The sequence below is a fragment of the Callorhinus ursinus genome, unplaced genomic scaffold (assembly GCF_003265705.2).
Source record: "Callorhinus ursinus isolate GAN/ISIS: 27379988/994484 unplaced genomic scaffold, GSC_fseal_2.0 scaffold8, whole genome shotgun sequence".
In the NCBI taxonomy this organism is placed as follows: domain Eukaryota; kingdom Metazoa; phylum Chordata; class Mammalia; order Carnivora; family Otariidae; genus Callorhinus; species Callorhinus ursinus.
In genome coordinates this window covers 72,444,532-72,461,325 of record NW_027397070.1, presented here as the reverse complement: position 1 = coordinate 72,461,325, position 16,794 = coordinate 72,444,532, and the positions used below count along the sequence as shown (strand labels likewise).

Sequence of the window (16,794 nt, the reverse complement as noted above, 5' to 3'; positions counted from 1 at the left end):
CCCGCCCCCCCGCCGGGCCGCCCCCCAGCTCTCCCGCCCCCCCGCCGGGCCCGGCCTCACCAGGCTTCCCGTCCTCCGCCCGCGGCCTCCGCGCCTCTTCCTCCGCCAGCTGCTGCTTCCTCCTCTCAGCCTTCGCGGCCTGCTCCTTCCGGTCCTTGTTCTCCTGCGCGGGTGGACACAGGTGGACACGGAGCCCGTGACCCCAGCCCTCGAGGGACGACGCGAGCCTGGCACTAAGGGGTGCTTCCAGCTGCTCTGCCCGAGGTCGGCGAGGGGGTGCGGCCCGGCCCACCTTCAGGGCGCGGATGAAGAGGTCCCGGAAGGTCTTCATGGTGCTGAACGTGTCCTCCAGGGACAGCTGCTGAGCTTCCTCACACAGGTAACTAGCCAACTCCAGCTTCTTCTGCTCGACAGCCTGGAGCACCTCATCCAGCGCCTGGCAGGCCTCGATGCTGGCCTGGGGGCGGGGGGCACGGTCACAGCCCTGGGGGCAGGGTGGGGCCCCGGGCCACAGGAGGGGGATGGCTACCTGCGGTGGCCCCCCCAGACAGCGGGACCAGGAGGTCTGGGCACTGCGGCCCCTGGGATCGGGGAAGCCCCTCACTTGCAGGAACCACCTTGGGACCAGGGACAGCATGCTGTCCTCCTGCAGGGCCCCTGGCCCTGGCTCTGTCCTCCCCCATGCTCACCGGCCCCTGCCTGGTTCGCTGACCTAGGCTGCCGCACCCGCAGCAAGGCCCCCACCCGCCCTGGAGACGATCCAGCATCGCCCCCCCGGCCCAGACCCCGGCCCTGGCTTGCCTGGATGCGCTGCGTGTACTGCTCCTGCACCTCAGGGATGGAGGACGACACCTTCCGCTCTATCTCCAGAAGCTTCTTCAGGTTGGTGCTGGACTCGGAACGGATGAGCTCAAGGTTGATCCTGAAAAACACCCCAGAGCCCCGCGGGGTCAGGTGACAGCTGATGTCCAGTCTTGCGGGGTCAGCGGAGCCCCTTGCCCGCAGAGGGACAGCGGGGGACGCTGGACCACACACCCGCAGGTTGCTAGAAACACATCAGGGCTCTGGGAAGGGCCAGGCGGTGCTGGGGGTGAAATGCTGGGACAGTGACCCCGGTGGCTCAGCCCATCTTTGGCTCTCAGGCCTGAGAACCCTCTGTAGCAGCAGGTACCTGAAGTTGGAAGGTCCAGGCCACCCTCCCTGAGCTGCCCCTCTGGGCTGAGGGACCCCATAAATGCAGCCCCACTTGCCTGGGCCTCAGTTTCCCTATCTGTGCAATGGGAGTGGCGCAGCCTTCCTCACGGGCTGTTGTGAGGCTCAACCTTGTAAAGAGGTGGCGTCAGCCTGGCCCCTGGCGTGACCGTGACCAGGTCACTCCCTGCCTCCCCCAGGCCTGTTTCCTCCTGTAAGTCACGTGGGGACAGGCCATGATGGACCCAAGGTCCTAGTCTGAGGTGAAAGTGAGCCTTCTATGGGGCAGTGGTTCCTGGGGGCCTAGCGTGGCCCAGCCACCTCACTGGCCAGGACCAGAGGAGGGCGCCAGCGCAGGTGAGGTGGGTGGGTGGGGGGGGGCGCCGGTGTGGGGGCAGGGGGCACCTACCCCGCTGCCTGGGAGGGCTGCTCCAGGTCCCGGGGCAGCTGCAGGAGGTCTGGGTGGCTTTTCTCCACCTCCTGCAACAGGACGTGTCCAGTGAGAGCCCCGTGGCAACACCCTGGCCCCGGGGATGCCCGAGCCTCGGGGGCCAGCCCACGGCCCCACCTCCAGCACGTGGTGCAGCAGCGTCACGCGGCTCTGCTGGGACTTGGTTTCCGTGAGCTTCAGCAGCGTACTGATCTTGAAGCCATCTGCATCCCCCGTGTGGCTGCCCTGCGAGCGTCCGGGTCAGGAGTGAGGGCCCCTGCCGCCTGGCAGGGGGGAGCGGGGGTGGTGGGGGCAGGGGGGGCTCGCTTACGTAGTTAAGGAAGTTTCCAATTTTCAGGATCAGCTGGCAGAAGATGGGCAGCCGGTGGCTGGTGAGCAGGCCTGTGGGAGGGCACCAGGGCTGAGGGAGGGGAGGCTGCTGCACGGAGTCTGAGGCTGTGGTGTGGGGTTCTTCACTCCCCTCCCCCGGGCGTGGTCCAGGGGTGGGCAGGGTGGCTGGAATCCCCCCCACTGTGAACAGGCTCAGGGGCTCTGGGTACAGGTCTGCCACTGTTAGCACTCCCTGCACCCTCCCCACCCCGGGCGCAGACCATCACTGCCCCCTTCCGGGGGTGACGCTGCTGAGAGGAAGCTCCCAGAAGGCTGAAGGTTGTAGCTGTGGCCTCCCCGGGTGGGTCTCCCCCAGTCATTCCTTGGGGCTTCGGGGAGGGTGGCCTTCCTGGCTCTGTGGCCGGGATGGGAGTGCACGTCCACTGCGTGCGTCCCTGCCCCGGGGCTTGGGTATGGTCTTGCTCGTCCCTCATTTGGAGAAAGCGGTGAGTGTACACATGTGTGTCCCTGAGCATGTACCTGTGTGTGCACGCTCGTTGTGTGCACGGGGGCCTGCGTCTGTGTGTGCGCGTGTGACTGTGTGCACACATGCAGCTCTGTATGGGTGCCTGCCTGTGTCCGTGTGCACGTGTCGGCAGATGCACACGAGTGCACGTGCACGGTGTGTGTCTCAGAGCAGGGGTGTGTCTGTGTGTCTGTGGTGAGGTGGGGAAGGTCAGCGCCCCTGGGACCGCTTGCTCTCCAGGTGCCAGGTCCCCCGCAGCCCCAGGCTTTGCCCCCCACTCACTGTTGCAGGCAGCGAGGACCAGCCGGGCCTTGGGCTGCACCATGTCCAACACGACGGCCGTGCCCTCACACAGTAGCAAGCACTCTACCCGCAGCTGGTAGCTGGGGACAGAGCAGGAGATCAGGGACGGGGCCCCCCCTCACTGGTGCTGGGCCCCCAGCTCGGGGGCCGATGGCCTGGCCCTGTTCAATGTGCACGTTCCTGGGCGAAGTCCCAGCGGTGGACTCAGCAGGCCTGGGGTAGGGCCCGGGAAGGGGCACGTGAGACAAGCACCAGGTGCGCCCAGGAGGGCAGGTGCCTCCCTGCAGGGCGCCCCTCCCTACCAGAGCAGGTGGGCGCGTGAGTGATATGTGCAGCGGTCCTCGCGGAGTCCCGAGGGAACAGTCTGCACAGCCCCACTCCCTCCTCAAGGTCTGGGCCCAGCTCCCCGCTGCCGCTTCCCCACCAATGGGCCCTGGGGTCCGAGGGCTGCCCACTCACCAGGGAATGCCCAGCAGCAGGAGGTAGAACTGGTCGGCGTTGGCCAGCTTGGCCCGATCCTCTGTGAAGGAGCGCAGGTTTTCGACCTGCAGGGAGGAGGCCCACACATGGGATTCTGGCTCCCATCCCCTCCCAGGAAGCCCCCTGCACTGCCCGGCACCTGCGTGTACCTGCCCCACCAGGGCCCACTCATGTCCAGCACAGTTCCGTGCGGCTCCGGACCGTGTGTCCATGTGTCCTCTCCTCTGTGCCTTGCTGGGGGCCCCCAGGGCAGGGCCCGCAGGCTCTTTCCCACTCACCTCGTGCTTTTCAGGAAGGAGCTTGAGAAGCTGCTTGAGAACCTCCACGTCGAATTTGGTGGTGTCCCCAGCCCGGATCATAGCGGTGACGTCCTCGTTGGAGCTGCAGGAGAGAGGGCGTGGTTGGGGTGGGAGCCCAGGGAGCATGGCCGCCTCCTGTGGGCTCCTGGGGACCCTGCCAGTCAGGGGCTGCCCTCAGCCCATGATCTCTCTGCTGCCTGGGGGCCCGAGCTGCTGGGACACAGAGAAGGCAAACCCCCTGGCTGGGGTCACACAGTAACGAGGCTGGGGGCTGAATACCGCCCTCCGGGTCTGCACCCTCTGCTCCTCCTTCCAGGGGGCTGCTCAGGACACAGGCAGGCCGGCTCATGCATGCCCAGGGAGCTCCCTGGCAGGAGCCAGTGCCCAGCAGCTGCAGGCAAGGACTTGGGGGCCGGGAGCACTGCCCGCTGCTGTCTGGGCCTCAGCTTCCTCAGGAAGTGGGGACGGGTGCTCTCCAGGGCCCCCAGCTGGGGCGGTCTGCCGCTGACTGGCCCCGGGGAGGGGGGTGTGCAATTCCCAGGAGCGGCCTGCAGAGGGCACTGCGCAGCCCAAGATGGGAGGTGCCGGGGAGGGGCGGGGAGGGGACTCGCCAGGAGGAGCTGCTCACCATTTGAACTGCTTCAGGAAGATGTTGAGGTTCAGGCTCTTCTTGGAGTCCAGAAAAGTGATCTGGAAAACACCCCGGCCCTGGTGTTGGTCCCTGAGAGCAGCACAGAGGCCCCCGTCCAAGCCCCAGCCCAAGCCCCAGCCCGGCCCCACCTCCTTGGGCTCCTTCCGGGCTGGGGCGGCCACGTGCTCCTTGGGCTTGGCCTGGGGGAAGCAGAAGAGCCGCTCGATGCTGGGGAAGTCGGGCTCCACGACCTCGGCACTCAGGCTGTTCAGCGAGGCCCACATGGAGTTGTGCTCTGCACATGAGGTGTCTCCGGTCAGGCTCACGCCTGGGCCTAGGCCCAGACAGGAGCAGGGATGCTGCAGGTACGGCGGGCCCTGCCCCCGGCCACGGGAAGGCAGCCACTCACGCGGACCGGGGGGTCCTCACCTTGTGCCACCTTGGACGGCAGCTTCTGCCAGTTGAGCTTCTTCATGCGCAGAGTGGGAGGGTTTACTCGCCGGTGGCTTGGGACCCAGGCAGAGTCCAGGCTGTGGCTCACGTGGGCCACAATGATCTCCTCACCACCCACCCTAGAGGAGCCAGACAGATCCGGCAGGGGTGGGGGTGGAGGGGGGCATCCCGTGCCCGGGAGTGGGGGAGGGAGGACCCCACCCAAGACAGGCAGCGGGGGTGGTGGAGGGGGTGGGGGGGCCCCCAGGCCTGGCAGTGGGGGAGGGGGTGGGGGGGCCAGGGCCCCCAGGCTTGGCAGTGGGGGAGGTAGGGGCGGGGGAGGAGGCCCTGCAGGGGAGCCGGGGAGTGGGGGTGCAGGTGGGACTGGGGTGGGCGCCCGCGGCTGTGGGGCGACCATGCTGCTCGAGCCCTGGACGTCGACGGTGTGCAGGCTGGTGAGGTCGGCCTCAGGCTGGCGGCCCTCCACACCCGCCTTCAGGGCACCACTGTTTTGGGGCACGCTGCCCTTCTGACTCTGGCCTAGGTCGGCCTGGACGCTCTTGTGGGCCTTGTTCAGGGAGCTTGGGCGTGGCCGCCCCTTGACGGACAGGAGCCGCTCCACCATCTCTTCTAGGGTGCATTCCTGGACTGTGGAGGGGGTGTCCAGGGTCAGGGCAGGCGCCAGAGGAGGTGGGTGGTGGGCGGCAGGCAAGGCATGGCCACTGCCCTCAGACAGAGGGTGGGTGAGGGGCCAAGGACGGGACCCTCCCACAACGGTCTAAGACCCCACTGTGCCTGCTGAGTTGGGGTCAGGGAGGGCGCTGTGGGCAGGACGCCCCCATCTGCCCCACCTGCTCACCGTCACTGGCCAGGAGCACGGCTCGGTTCACCAGGTTCTCCAGAGCCTCCCAGAGCAGCTGGCTGGAGGGGAGGGTGGGCTCCAGGTAGAGGAGGCCCTGCAGCATGGACAGCAGCTGGGCAGAGGCTGGGGAGCAGCTCACCTGGGGGGCGAGGAAAAGGGTGGATGGGCAGCCGTGCCCTCCCTGGGGCAGGCTGACAGTGGCAGGCTTCAGACTGCCAGGAACGTCCACCCCGTCACCGCTCTGGATGAACCGGAGCCGGGGCTCCCTGACTGCCGCACTGGTGATATTTGGGGTTGGACACCTCTCCACGCGGGGGGCTGCCCTGGGCATTGTGGGAGGTCTCACAGCATCCCTGGTCTCCACCTGCCTGAAGCCGGTAGTACCCCTTGCCCGACTGAGACCACCCCAAATGTGTCCAGATGTTTCTGGATGCCTCCTGGCGACACTCGTCCCCTGGCTGAGAGCCGTGGGTTCAGTGAAAGATAGGAGGTCCCGGCCAGGGAGGGCCTGAGCTGAACCAGAACACGGCCTCCTGGCCTTCTGCTGGTCCGGAAGCCCCTCAGGCCATTCGAGGCAGCCCGCCTGTGGGGGCCCAGGACAGCTCAGCTACCTCTGGGCAGCCCAGGTCTTTGGGACGCTGTCCTCCTGGGTCCCGTGGCCTTGGCTCGGTGCCTGTGACAGCAAAGACTGCCCCCAGGCTGCCCACTCCAGCTCCGGGCTCCTCCTGTCTCCAGCCCCCTGATCCCTCGCTGCTCCCTGATGTGGCTCCAGATCTGGCCCCACTGCTGTGGTCGGGGTGGGGTGTCCAGGTCAGGGAAGGCAGCCGTGTCTGAGCCCTGGACCCCCACCTCTGGAGACAGGCCCAGCTTGCCCCGCCCCAGCTCACCTTGTGGAACACAGAAGCAAAGACCTCTTGATGGCTGTTCATGTTGATGCCCCCGCAGACGCGCAGGAGCTCCTCCTCATCCTCAGCCTTGGCCTCGTCGAAGGCCTCCAGCTGGATCAGCAGGTCGGCATCCTCCAGGTCCCTGGGGCGAGAGGGGCCGGGTGGGCTGAGGCTGCTGCCCCCCATCTCCCCCGAGCCTGGACAGACGCACAGACCTCTCTGAACGGGGCTGTGCTGGGCACATGGCCCTGTAGCCGGGACAGGTGGCCCCACCCAGGAGAGCGGTCCTGATGGGGCCTGGGAGGGGCATTCTCAGCTGCGTGGGTTCCCAGAACCCAAATAAGTTTGAATTTCAGGAAAACAGCGAATGATATGTAGCATGAGTGTGTCCTATGCGAATCTGGGATATGCTTATGCTAGAACGCTCTGGTGTCCGTCTACACTCCTGCTTGACGGGGTGTCCTGTGTCGTATCTGGCAGCCCCCAAGCCCCTGGGCAGAGCGGTTCTGCAGGGTGGCCCGTCAGGCAGTGTGAACAACGGCAAACTGCACTGTCACTGGGACCTGGGTCCAGCGGGCTGGGCCCATTGGGGCCACTCCTGGAAGCCGCCTCTGCCCCTCTGGAGGTGGTGCTGCGTGGGACCCGAGGGAGGGGTGAGCCTGGCTTTGGAGACAGCGGTGGGCACTCACCGCAGCCGTGTCAGGGTGTCCAGCAGCTGCAACCCTGGGGAGGGACAGCGGGGTCAGCGGGCCTCAGAGACTGCTCTGGTCAGCCCCCCACCCCGGGTTGCTTGCGTCTTCTGATGCCTTCCCCTCTGCACTCTCCTTGGGCTCATTCCACCCACCCAGAACACCCAGCCCATGGGCGGGAGGGGGACCCTGCCATTGCTACAGGTACCCAGAACGCTCCGGAGGGCAACACGGTCGTCCCCGCTAAATGGTCACTGCCACCCCTGGCAGGACTGGAACTGGGGGGTCAGCCTCACATTGAGAGCCATACAGGACTCATGTCCGGGGCCCTAGGGGAGTGGGGGGGGCGGGCATCTCCTGCAGGAGGCACCGGGGCGGGCCGCGGGCACTTACCAGTGAACTCCCCACGCAGCTGGGTGCGGGTGCGGAGGTCCTCGGGGCCCAGGATGATGGCGTTGATCACACTGAGCAGGGTGACGACGTAGGGCACGTTGTCGCTATCGGAGAGCTCAGTCATGATGACACTGAAGCGGTACTGCTGGTTGCACACCGTCTGCAGGGCGGGCGAGGGTCAGCACGCGCCCTGGCCCAGCGTGGACCCAGGCGCCCCGCGGCTCACCTTGTAGTGGTCCAGGGCATCCAGGGTCAGCATGTGGCCCTCGGGGGAGTAGATGCACAAGGCGGCCAGCAGCTCGAACACCTGCTTCTTGACCATCACGTTGGACGTGTCCAGAGCTGCCGAGGGCCGGGGAGGCTCAGTGGGTCCCCCCGCCATCGATCCCAGGCCTGGGCTCCTCCTCCTCCTCCCTGCGGCCCTTCCCCACGCGTCTGACCCTCGGACAGAACCCCCCCTCCAGCGGGACAAGCAGGGCCTGCAGGTGGACACCAGGGGGCGCTCTGCACCGGCGCTGATCCCCTGCAGGACCCAAGCGCCAGGCCCCGCAGGGACGGTCAGCTTGGGCTGGGCCTTAGTTCTGAGAGCAGTCCCTGCTCACCCACACAGACACTCACCCACCCCCACGGGCCGACCCACCGTCCCTGCCCCCTCCCGGAGCTCCAACCATCCGCCATAGAGCAGCACAGCCTGACAGGCAAGGGACACACAGTGACCCCTGTTCACTAAGGGCCACCTGAGGTCACTCCCAAAGGTAGGAGACTGATGCTGGGTGCAGCCTGGGGAGACTTCCTGGAGGAGGTGACCGTGAGCGAGAACTTAAGGAGTCAGCAGGTGCACAAAGGCACAGAGTAGCCTGAGCAGGAGGTGGGAGCAGGGCACCGAATGGGCAGGGTAGGGGTGTGGGGAAAGGTGGAAGAAGGTGCCACCAGCTTCAAGTGCTGGCCAGAACTGAAGGGCTGTGGCCCCACGGAGGTCAGGGGCTTGGAGCCAGGTGGAAGGTAAACAGGGCTACTAGGGTGGACTTGCGTTTTTGGCCCAGGTGAGTCTGGCTGCCAGGGCACGAACCAGGGTGGCAGGTGGGAGGGAGGGGCGCCGTAGGCTGGAGCCGGGGGGACGGGGCGGGGTGTGAACAAGCACAGGGCTGGACGGAAAGGCCAGGCGGAGTCACGGACCAGAGGGACAACTAGGCGCAGCAGCTGGACGACCATGGCTCCGAGCTGACCTGGAGGGCTCGGACTTGGGGCGAACGGGAGCCTGGTTTCTTCCTCCAGGACGCCCTCCCTGCTGCCTCGCTGAGTTCTCTCCTGCGACCCCACCCCTCCCACTGCCCTTGGAGGCCCGGAGCCTCTGTACTGAGTCGCGAAGGGGTGTGTGTGTGCCCGGCAGCAGGCTGCGGCTCACCCAGGGAGAGCTGGTGCACGTAGGCCTGGTTGCTCAGGATGTACTCAATGCCCTGCTGCGAGTTCATGACGGCGCGCACGCAGCTGATGCAGGTGAGCTGCAGCAGGGCGTCGGCAATGCGGGCCACCCCGCGGCCGGACAGGCGCGCCAGGGCCTCGAGCAGCAGGTCCAGGCCGCTCTGCTCCAGGAACTGCACCATCCAGCCGCCGTCGCTGCTCTCCAGACGCTTGCGCAGGCCCGAGTAGTTGACCACGGAGGGCATCTGCAGCAGCCGGATGCACAGCTCGGGCTCCGCACTCTCCAGGTTGGCCTCCGTGGGGTCTGAGTCCTGCGGCCCCAGCTTCTCCTTCAGCGTGGCCCACTTGCGCTGCGCACCCTCCTTCACCGACATCTTGCCGACCTGCGGGGCCAGGGGGAGACGGGCGTGAGCCCCCAGCCTGCGGGGGGAGGCAGTGTCCTCTGCCTCGGTGTCTCCCACCGCCTGCCAGACGGGCCTGCCCGGGGCACGCTGTGCCCTCGTCCCGTCGTCAGGGCCGCCACCGTCCCAGGCTTCTCGTGCACACCCCTGATGAGCTGCACATCGGCCGAGTGGGCAGCAGCACCGCCTCCCTGTCCACCCGAGGACCTCGAGGCGGCTACACTGGCAGGAACACCACTGACCCAGTGGTGACGATGCAACAAAAGTGGCATCTCTGGGGCTCCCTTATCTTGTCCTAGGAGCACTTCCCCTGCCCCAGGGCCAGGGTCAGATAGGGGCAACCGGGAGGGGCCGTTCCAGACCCTGGGCACTCAGGGGCTGCCCACGCCATCAGGCTGGGGAAGGGGCCGACTTGAGGGTCATGCCCAGCGCCCCCCCACCCCATCACGAGCAAGGCCAGGGCCCCGTGGGAAAGCAGCCTGGCCTCTGAGGCCCTCAGTTCGTCCATCTGTGTGGGCAGAGGACCGGATGTCCCCCGAGGCCCTTGGCATGTGGAGCTCTACTCGATGCAGGCTTGACAGGTGTGAGCCCCCCACCCAGAATGCCCCCCAACCCTGCCTTCTCCCAAGAGGACAGGCCGGCCGTGACTGTGTCTTTGCCACACCCACTAAGCCCCCCTCCTCGGGGCCCTCGACGGTGACGCTGTCCTCAGCCAGAGCCGCTGGGGACTGGCCTCAAAGGTCAGGGGCAGCCCAGGCTCTCCTGTGACCATGTATGGCTCGGGTCTTGTATTTAGTGCGTAAGGACAGCATGGAGCTGCTGAGAGGCCGCCCGGGAAGCAGAGCACGGCAGGACCACCGAGCCTCATGCGCAGGGCCTGGCCCCGCCACTGCCCCCCCAGGTCCCCAGCCGCCCCACGTTACAGGAGAGGAAAGGAGGGTGGCACCTAGAGAAGCCAGGTCACATGCCCAGTCCCCAGAACTGGAAAGGGCAGAACCGAGTGAGCCTAGACCCCAGGCAGAGGGTGGCCAGAGAGAGGCTGGCCATCCAGCCCAGCCTCCCTCTCGGGGCTGCTGGACCCGGTACGTTAAGGGGAGACTCCAGGGGCCATCTGAGGTCCTACAGGAGATAGAGGTGGAGTGAGGACAGGAGCCTGGGCGCCCGTCCCTGGCCTGGCTCATGGCTGGCACTCCTGGAGGCCCCACTCCCCCTCTGCCTTGGTGAGTGTCTTGGGTGTCCTTTGTGCTCCCCCAGCCCCAGGCCTGGGGTGGCCCGGCATTCCAGCAGCCCCTCCTCCGTTTGCAGCGGGTCCACGCCAGGAGTCCAGCCCCCCACCCAGCCCCTCATCCTCCTGCCTGGCTGAGTGCCAGGCAGGCTCGTGGGGGTGCCCCAGGGAGGCGGTCTGGTTGAGGGGAAGAGAGGCTCCGGCCTGCGTGCGAACCGGCTCTGGGCCCACCAGGCCACTCGTCCTGTGTGAGCCACCCTGTCCTCACCCGAACCTCTGGCATCTGCCCACTGGGAGCATCCAGAGAGGCAGGGGGTATGGGCGTCCCTGCAGGGGGGTCGGGGTGTCCGTCAGCCCTCCCTGTGACGGCACGGTTTCACCACCCGCCCCCCTCCCCCACCGTCCACTCACCCAGATGCGCAGGACCTTCTGGCTGCCTCTGCCCACCCATTCCAGGCCCTGCCTCAGGCTGCCCCTCGTACTCTCCTGGCTTCTCATCACTGCTGCCCTCTGAGCTGCCCGGCCTCCAGCTGTGGCTCCGGTCCCTGCTGGGCAGTCTCCTGGGGCCAGGGGAGGGGGCTGCTCCCGGCACCATGAAAAGCACAGCAAGCGGTCTTTGCACACACTGCCGCCCACCTTGGGTGCTGCCGCTTAAAGGCGCAGCCAGGACTGACCCTCCCTTCCCCGCCCCACCCCCGCCACACTGGCCCAAGTCCCTGTTTCCTTGGCACAGGCTGAGTGGCTGGAGCATGAACTCTCCCAGGCCAGGCCTCCAGCATCCTAAGGGTCTTCTCTAGCCAAGAGCCACAGGGGTCCCTAGATGCAGAAAACAACCTCTCCCAGACAGCCTGCATAGCCCAGAGCGCCCCACCTGGCAATGCCTAGGCCTCCCTGTGCACCCCCAGCTCACTACCCCAAAAGACCCCACCTGCAGGGGCCCCCTTGCAGGAGGTGATCAGCCCTGTCTACCTGCCTGCCCACGAAGGATCCTAAGCTGTGTGCCCTGGAGCTGAGTTTCACAAGCTGGTCATGCCCCTCCATGCGTGCATTATACGTGTGCATAGAGTAGTACACGCTCCACGCACGCATCATACACGTGCACAGAACAGTTTCACGCTCCACGCACGTGTCATACCCACGCACAGAACAGTACATGCTCCACGCACGCGTCATACACGCGCACAGAAGTTACACGCTCCACGCACACGTCATACACGCGCACAGAACAGTACACACACAGCATGTCACATGTACATATGTATTCGAATGCCTCACATACAGGCATGTGATATCGCACACCTGACAACAGACAGGATGCCTAGACGCGCTCCACATGCACACACTGTATACACGGATAGAACGCTATACGTCCATAGGAACCATGACCGCGTATACGTATGATCAAACTATAAGGCGCTCCCACTCTCCTGCCGGCCTGGAGTCTCAGCCAAATTCAGGGGGTGGTGACCCAGTCTCTGCCAGGAGCAGCTCCGAAGACACAGCCTGTCCCTGTGCGGATGGTGGTTGAACGTTTCTGCCGGGAGCCCCAGAGGGAAGGAGGCATTTGCTGCTGTCAGGAGAACGGTGGGGAACAAGCCTTCCCGCAATAGCCGGGACCTGCGTGGGCGGCGGCGCGCTGGAAGGCAGGAGCCAGACCCCTGGGCTTGCTGGCTGTGTGCTCCTGGGGATGGGACTCCCCCCTCTGCTCCCGGTCTGTCAATTGACAGGTGCTGTGGGGTTCCCAGTGGATAAACTGGACCCGGCGGGCACCGAGTGAGCGCTCACGAGCGCTCCTGGCTGTTGTCATACCGTCCACGGGCTGCCCGGCCCCGCCCGCCGGCCTGCCCAGCCCTGCCCAACCCGTGCGCTGAGTGTCTGGCTGCAAGCCAGCCTGGCGCCTAGACAGGGCGGGGTCGCAGGGACCCTCCCAGACTCCGCCTAGTCAGGGTGGGGCGGGGCCACACGCTCAGGAATGTGATCTCTGGGCCCCCCCACCCCACATGGGGGTGGGGTCAGAGCCTGCCGGAGGCGGGGCCAGCGCAGGAATTTGCATCTGCAGAGCCTTTTTCTGTGGCAGGCACCACCCGTTGTAGAGCACGACTGTCTTCCAGGGTCCAAATACCTGGCGGTTCAGGCCCTACCCAGTCCCTCGGACAGCTGAAAGGTGGGGGCGCTTCAGCAACCCCCAAGTGCCCCGCAGGCAGTCCGTCCTTCCCCCTGCACCGGGGGAACTCTGGTGGGCAGGGGCCTTTTGCAGAGGAAGATGCTGGGGCTCCGACATGAGTGGCACGTTCCCCAATGCTGCTTCAGCGCTCAATTTTGTTGTACCAATAAAGTGGGGTTCCCGCTGGGGCAGGGTCATGCCTTCCCCCTCACCTGGGTCAGTCCACTGACCCGGCACCCAGCCCATGAGGACCAGGAGGAGACGTGGACGCCCATCTGCCTTTCTGCCCAGGCCCAGCCAGCCCCACACAGCAGTACTGGCACCTCCATCCAGGCACCTACATGCGCAGGCAGCTGTGCTGACTCATGGGAAGGCACCGCCCCTGCCTGGCAGGCGTCTGTCAAGCAGAGTGTGTTCCTGGAGGGGGACAGGGGGCAGGGTCGAAGCTGCCCCCTCCCCGCCCACCCCACCTCAGAGTCCAGCCCCTGCCATGCAGATGGAGAAACTGAGCCAGAGAGGGAGGGCCTCCTGAGGTGGGCACTGGGACCAAACTGGGTCATGGGCATGGCTGCTGGGAGGTCCCCCCCACCGCCCCCACATGGGCCCCCTGGGGTCTGAACAGTGTGGTGGGGGTGGGGAAGCCCAGAGAAATGCCAGCGCTCAGCACCCTGGAGGAGCGGGTTTGGCCTTCTGTTCCTAGATCACTGCAAGAGCTGGGGGAGGCGCTGGGGGGCCCAGGGGTGGGAGTGAGGGGGAGGGGAGGCACCAGCTGGGGACAGGGGCACCCGGGAGAGGGGCTGGCTGCTGTGGGGAGGCAGCCTCAGGGCGGCCCTGCCAGCGTCAGCACAGGGGCTGGGGTGCTTCTGGGCCCAGAGCCAGTGAGGGCGCGGGGGCGGGGTGCAAAGAGTGAGCTTGTCTTCCTTAGGGAAGGCGGGTACAATGGCAGAAGCGGGGTTCCGGAACTGGGAGGCAGGGGCTGCCACACTGTATTTTTAGCTCCAAATTTTTCCACTGCCTGGCAACCCTTGTATCGTGTTTCCAGCAGCAATTCCCTGGAGCTCAGGGGCAGTCGGGGCCCTGCAGGATTGGGGGATGCCCCTGGAGCTGATTCCTACTCAGATGCCCCATGTCCCTCCCTCCCATCACCTGGGCTCCTTTCAAGCCTCCAGTGCATGCACCACCTTCCCCACCAGGCCAGAAGCCCTCAAAGGACTAGCGTGGGTCACCCACCAGGGGCTCATCCCGGGCCGGAGGCCGTGCACAGTGGGCCTTGGGGAAGGAGGAACAACCGAGTGCCTACCCACCGCCCATCCATCCCCAGGCACAGAGTGCAGACGGCCTTCACCAAGGGGTGGTGTCCTCATGGGCCCCTGGCCGGTCTCACGTGCAAGGAGCGCTCCAGCCCCCTGCTGCCTGCAGTCCCAGGATGGAGTGTGGGGCCTGTGCCTCCCAAGCCCTCCCATGAACGCCAACCCCCAATCCCACCGTGTGTGAGGGGGCCTGCCGGGCCACTGTGCATCCAGCAACAAGACAGGAGGGGCTGCTTGGGGGTGGGTGGGCACCAAGACCTCCACAGTGGTGCTGAATTAAAAACAGAGACAGGAAGTAGGACACCAAGTCGTACTGTGTAGGATTTCAGCCATCAAGCGTGTCCCACCAGACACATGCCTGAATGCTAACAGAAGTTGCTTCTGGGGTGCATGTGGTCATTTTCATAATTAGAAAGAGAGAAAGAGCACAGTGACAGAGAAGGCCCACAGTCTCTGAGGGGAAGTGGGCTCAGAGGGGCCCACCCCCAGCGCAGGTCGCCAGGGACGCAGGGCAGAGCCGGCAGCTGGTCTCCCTCGTGGCACGCAGGGTGGAGGGGGACCGAGGGGGCTGGGCTGGGCTGGGCAGGCTGGTGCTGAGAGCCAGGCAACACCGCTGGTCAGGGAAGCCAGGCCTGGGATTTGGGGGCAGGTGGGACTGATATCAGACATGCGGTGCCCAAGCCTGGCCTGTTTGCCTCCTCCAGGGGTTAGGATAGAAGCGGGTGGCCTGTTTGCCTCCTCCAGGGGTTAGGATAGAAGTGGGTGGAAGCCACAGAAAAGCCACAGAGAGGGCTGCCCTGGTGTAGAGCATGGACTTGGTCAAACAGGAAACACCTGCTAGAGGGCTGTGGGCAGCTCTGGAGCCCCTTGCTCACTGGGAGGCGGGTGCTTGCAGTGCAGCCCTGGGCCCGACACTGTGTGTCTGCATTTCTGGGAAAGGGCTGGGGTTGGTCTGGGATCCCGCCTCCCCCAGTGGATGGCTTGCTCATAGGGGCGGGCAGGAAGGGCGGAGGCACCTGCGCCAGGAAGCTGAACTCTCGCTTCCACCTGCACTGAGGGCTCTCACAAGGACTGGGTCTGCCCTCTCGCTGCTGCCCAGTTCTCCATCTCCCCAGCTGCGTGGAAGAGGAAGGCCGGGCTGGGGGGCGGGTGCTCCCTGGAGGGCCTGGACGCCTCCGACATGACATGCTCAGGGTTCGGGTCCAGAGTCTGGCGGCCCGAGGCGGGGAGGGGCTGCCGGCCTTTGCCCCAGCACAGGAGAGTGGCCGGCATGGGGTGGCCAGTTCCCTCGGTGACTGCTTGAGGGGAGTGAGCGGTACAGACCTGTGGGTTGGGTGTGAGGAGCGTGAGGAGCTGGCTGGCCCCCAGGGGGCAGGGCGGCGTTTGAATCTGGGGCTGTTCTACTGCAGGCGCACCTTCTACCCTCAGAGCCTCCCCTGGGCCCCACCAAGACCTCAGGCTGGCACCAAAATCCCTCCTTCCTGGGTTCTGCCCCCCAAGATCAGATGCAGCTCAGAGATGCCTCCTCCAGGAGGTCCCATGTCCCTCCCTGTCTCCCTGCTGCCCTCGGGAAAGGCCTCTCCCGGCCTGGGAGGACCCTCGATGCCCGCATGTGTGTGCCTGTCTCAGGCCTCAGGCTGGTGGGGTGCAGCTGAGGACTGCCCACTGCCTGTCCCAGCCCCTGGCCCTGTCCCACGTCCCAGCCTCCAGCCCGGGAGCAGGGAGAACAAAGCAGTGGATTGAGGGGGGAGGGGCCGCCCGGCACTGCCAGGGGCTGCGGCTAGGGCCCTGGGGACAGAGGACGGCTCAGCTTCTGGGTGAGGTCAGGCTCTGCCACGGCCTGGCTGTGTCCCTTGGACAACCCACAGGACTTGCCAGGGCCCTGGCTGCAGTCCTCCAATGGGGACGAGCATGTCAATGCCCACCCCTGAGCCTGCTGATAGATCCACAGGACGCCATCTGTAAACCGGGCCCTGGAAATTCCCAAGTGCCCACCCATCCACTGTGTCCACCGCCGCCTCCTCCTCCTCAGCCAGGCTGCCGGGGGCCAACATCGAGCTGGGAGCAGACCCCACTCGGTCCCTGGACCCCCAGGCTCGGCGGGTGAGCAAGACACTCAGTGTCCAGCACGAGACACCCCGAGGCATTCCTTGCCAGTTGCCTAGGGCCAGGCCCATTGAGGATTTGGTTTTCTCATCCTAAAATGGCCGGGATGTTCTCTAGGGATGCTGGGTTGGTTGAGCCAGTTCCACCTGCTGGCCACTAGGTCTGCCTGGCCTGCACGGTCCCTCCTGGGCTGGGCCCCCCACCTCCTCTGTCCCCACCTCCATGCAGCCCGGAAGCACCAGGCAGGGTCGTAGGTGCCTCCAAATGGGCAGGATCCCATCTGGGCACGTGGGGTGGGGCTTCTGTTCTCAGACACTCATGTCTACACACCGGGGAAGGTAGAGACAGGCAGGGAAGGGGGACAGGGAGCGCCTCCCCCCCAGGGCCGGCCGAAGAGCAGACGTTGGCCTCCCTGCTCTTGTGTGCCAAGCTATACTTGAGCAGAAATGGGGACCTGGGCATGGGAACACAGACGGCGGGGGTAGCAGGCTGCACACTGGGGCCACACCCGGGGCCCAGGAGGACCTGGGACCAGGCACAGACGGGGAGACTGAGGCCCTCTGACACAGCTGGCCAGGGCCCATGCCGACATCCACACTCATGTCCACTAGCACTCGGCAAGGCCAAGGTTGAGCTCAGGAACAGAGAAACCCCTGCCCCACGGGGTGTGTGTGTGAGAGTGTGCGTGTGTGTGAGTGCGCACACATGTGTGT

The 16,794-nt window shown here is 65.9% G+C and overlaps 2 protein-coding genes across 2 annotated transcripts in view; both read right to left on the bottom strand.

Annotated features, from left to right (window-relative positions):
• The window catches only part of LOC112822692 (inverted formin 2), an 11,925-nt gene extending 6,315 nt beyond the window's left edge, over positions 1-5,610 (bottom strand). Inside the window, exons 1-13 of the mRNA XM_025870436.2 lie at positions 5,474-5,610; positions 4,620-5,270; positions 4,340-4,485; positions 4,188-4,249; positions 3,539-3,641; positions 3,240-3,325; positions 2,760-2,860; positions 1,953-2,023; positions 1,760-1,867; positions 1,601-1,671; positions 802-922; positions 293-457; positions 46-163 (exon numbers count right to left, since the gene is read on the bottom strand). Of these exons, the coding sequence (XP_025726221.1) occupies positions 46-163; positions 293-457; positions 802-922; positions 1,601-1,671; positions 1,760-1,867; positions 1,953-2,023; positions 2,760-2,860; positions 3,240-3,325; positions 3,539-3,641; positions 4,188-4,249; positions 4,340-4,485; positions 4,620-5,247 (1,780 nt within the window). The 5' untranslated portion in view covers positions 5,248-5,270; positions 5,474-5,610. The remainder of the gene's footprint in view (positions 1-45; positions 164-292; positions 458-801; positions 923-1,600; positions 1,672-1,759; positions 1,868-1,952; positions 2,024-2,759; positions 2,861-3,239; positions 3,326-3,538; positions 3,642-4,187; positions 4,250-4,339; positions 4,486-4,619; positions 5,271-5,473) is intronic.
• A 1,446-nt stretch (positions 5,611-7,056) lies between these two features.
• LOC112821984 (inverted formin-2-like) overlaps positions 7,057-16,794 on the bottom strand; it is a 13,337-nt gene continuing 3,599 nt past the window's right edge. The window contains exons 2-5 of the mRNA XM_025869258.1: positions 8,859-9,258; positions 7,680-7,795; positions 7,454-7,613; positions 7,057-7,094 (exon numbers count right to left, since the gene is read on the bottom strand). Coding sequence (XP_025725043.1) covers positions 7,057-7,094; positions 7,454-7,613; positions 7,680-7,795; positions 8,859-9,249 — 705 coding nt within the window. The 5' untranslated portion in view covers positions 9,250-9,258. The remainder of the gene's footprint in view (positions 7,095-7,453; positions 7,614-7,679; positions 7,796-8,858; positions 9,259-16,794) is intronic.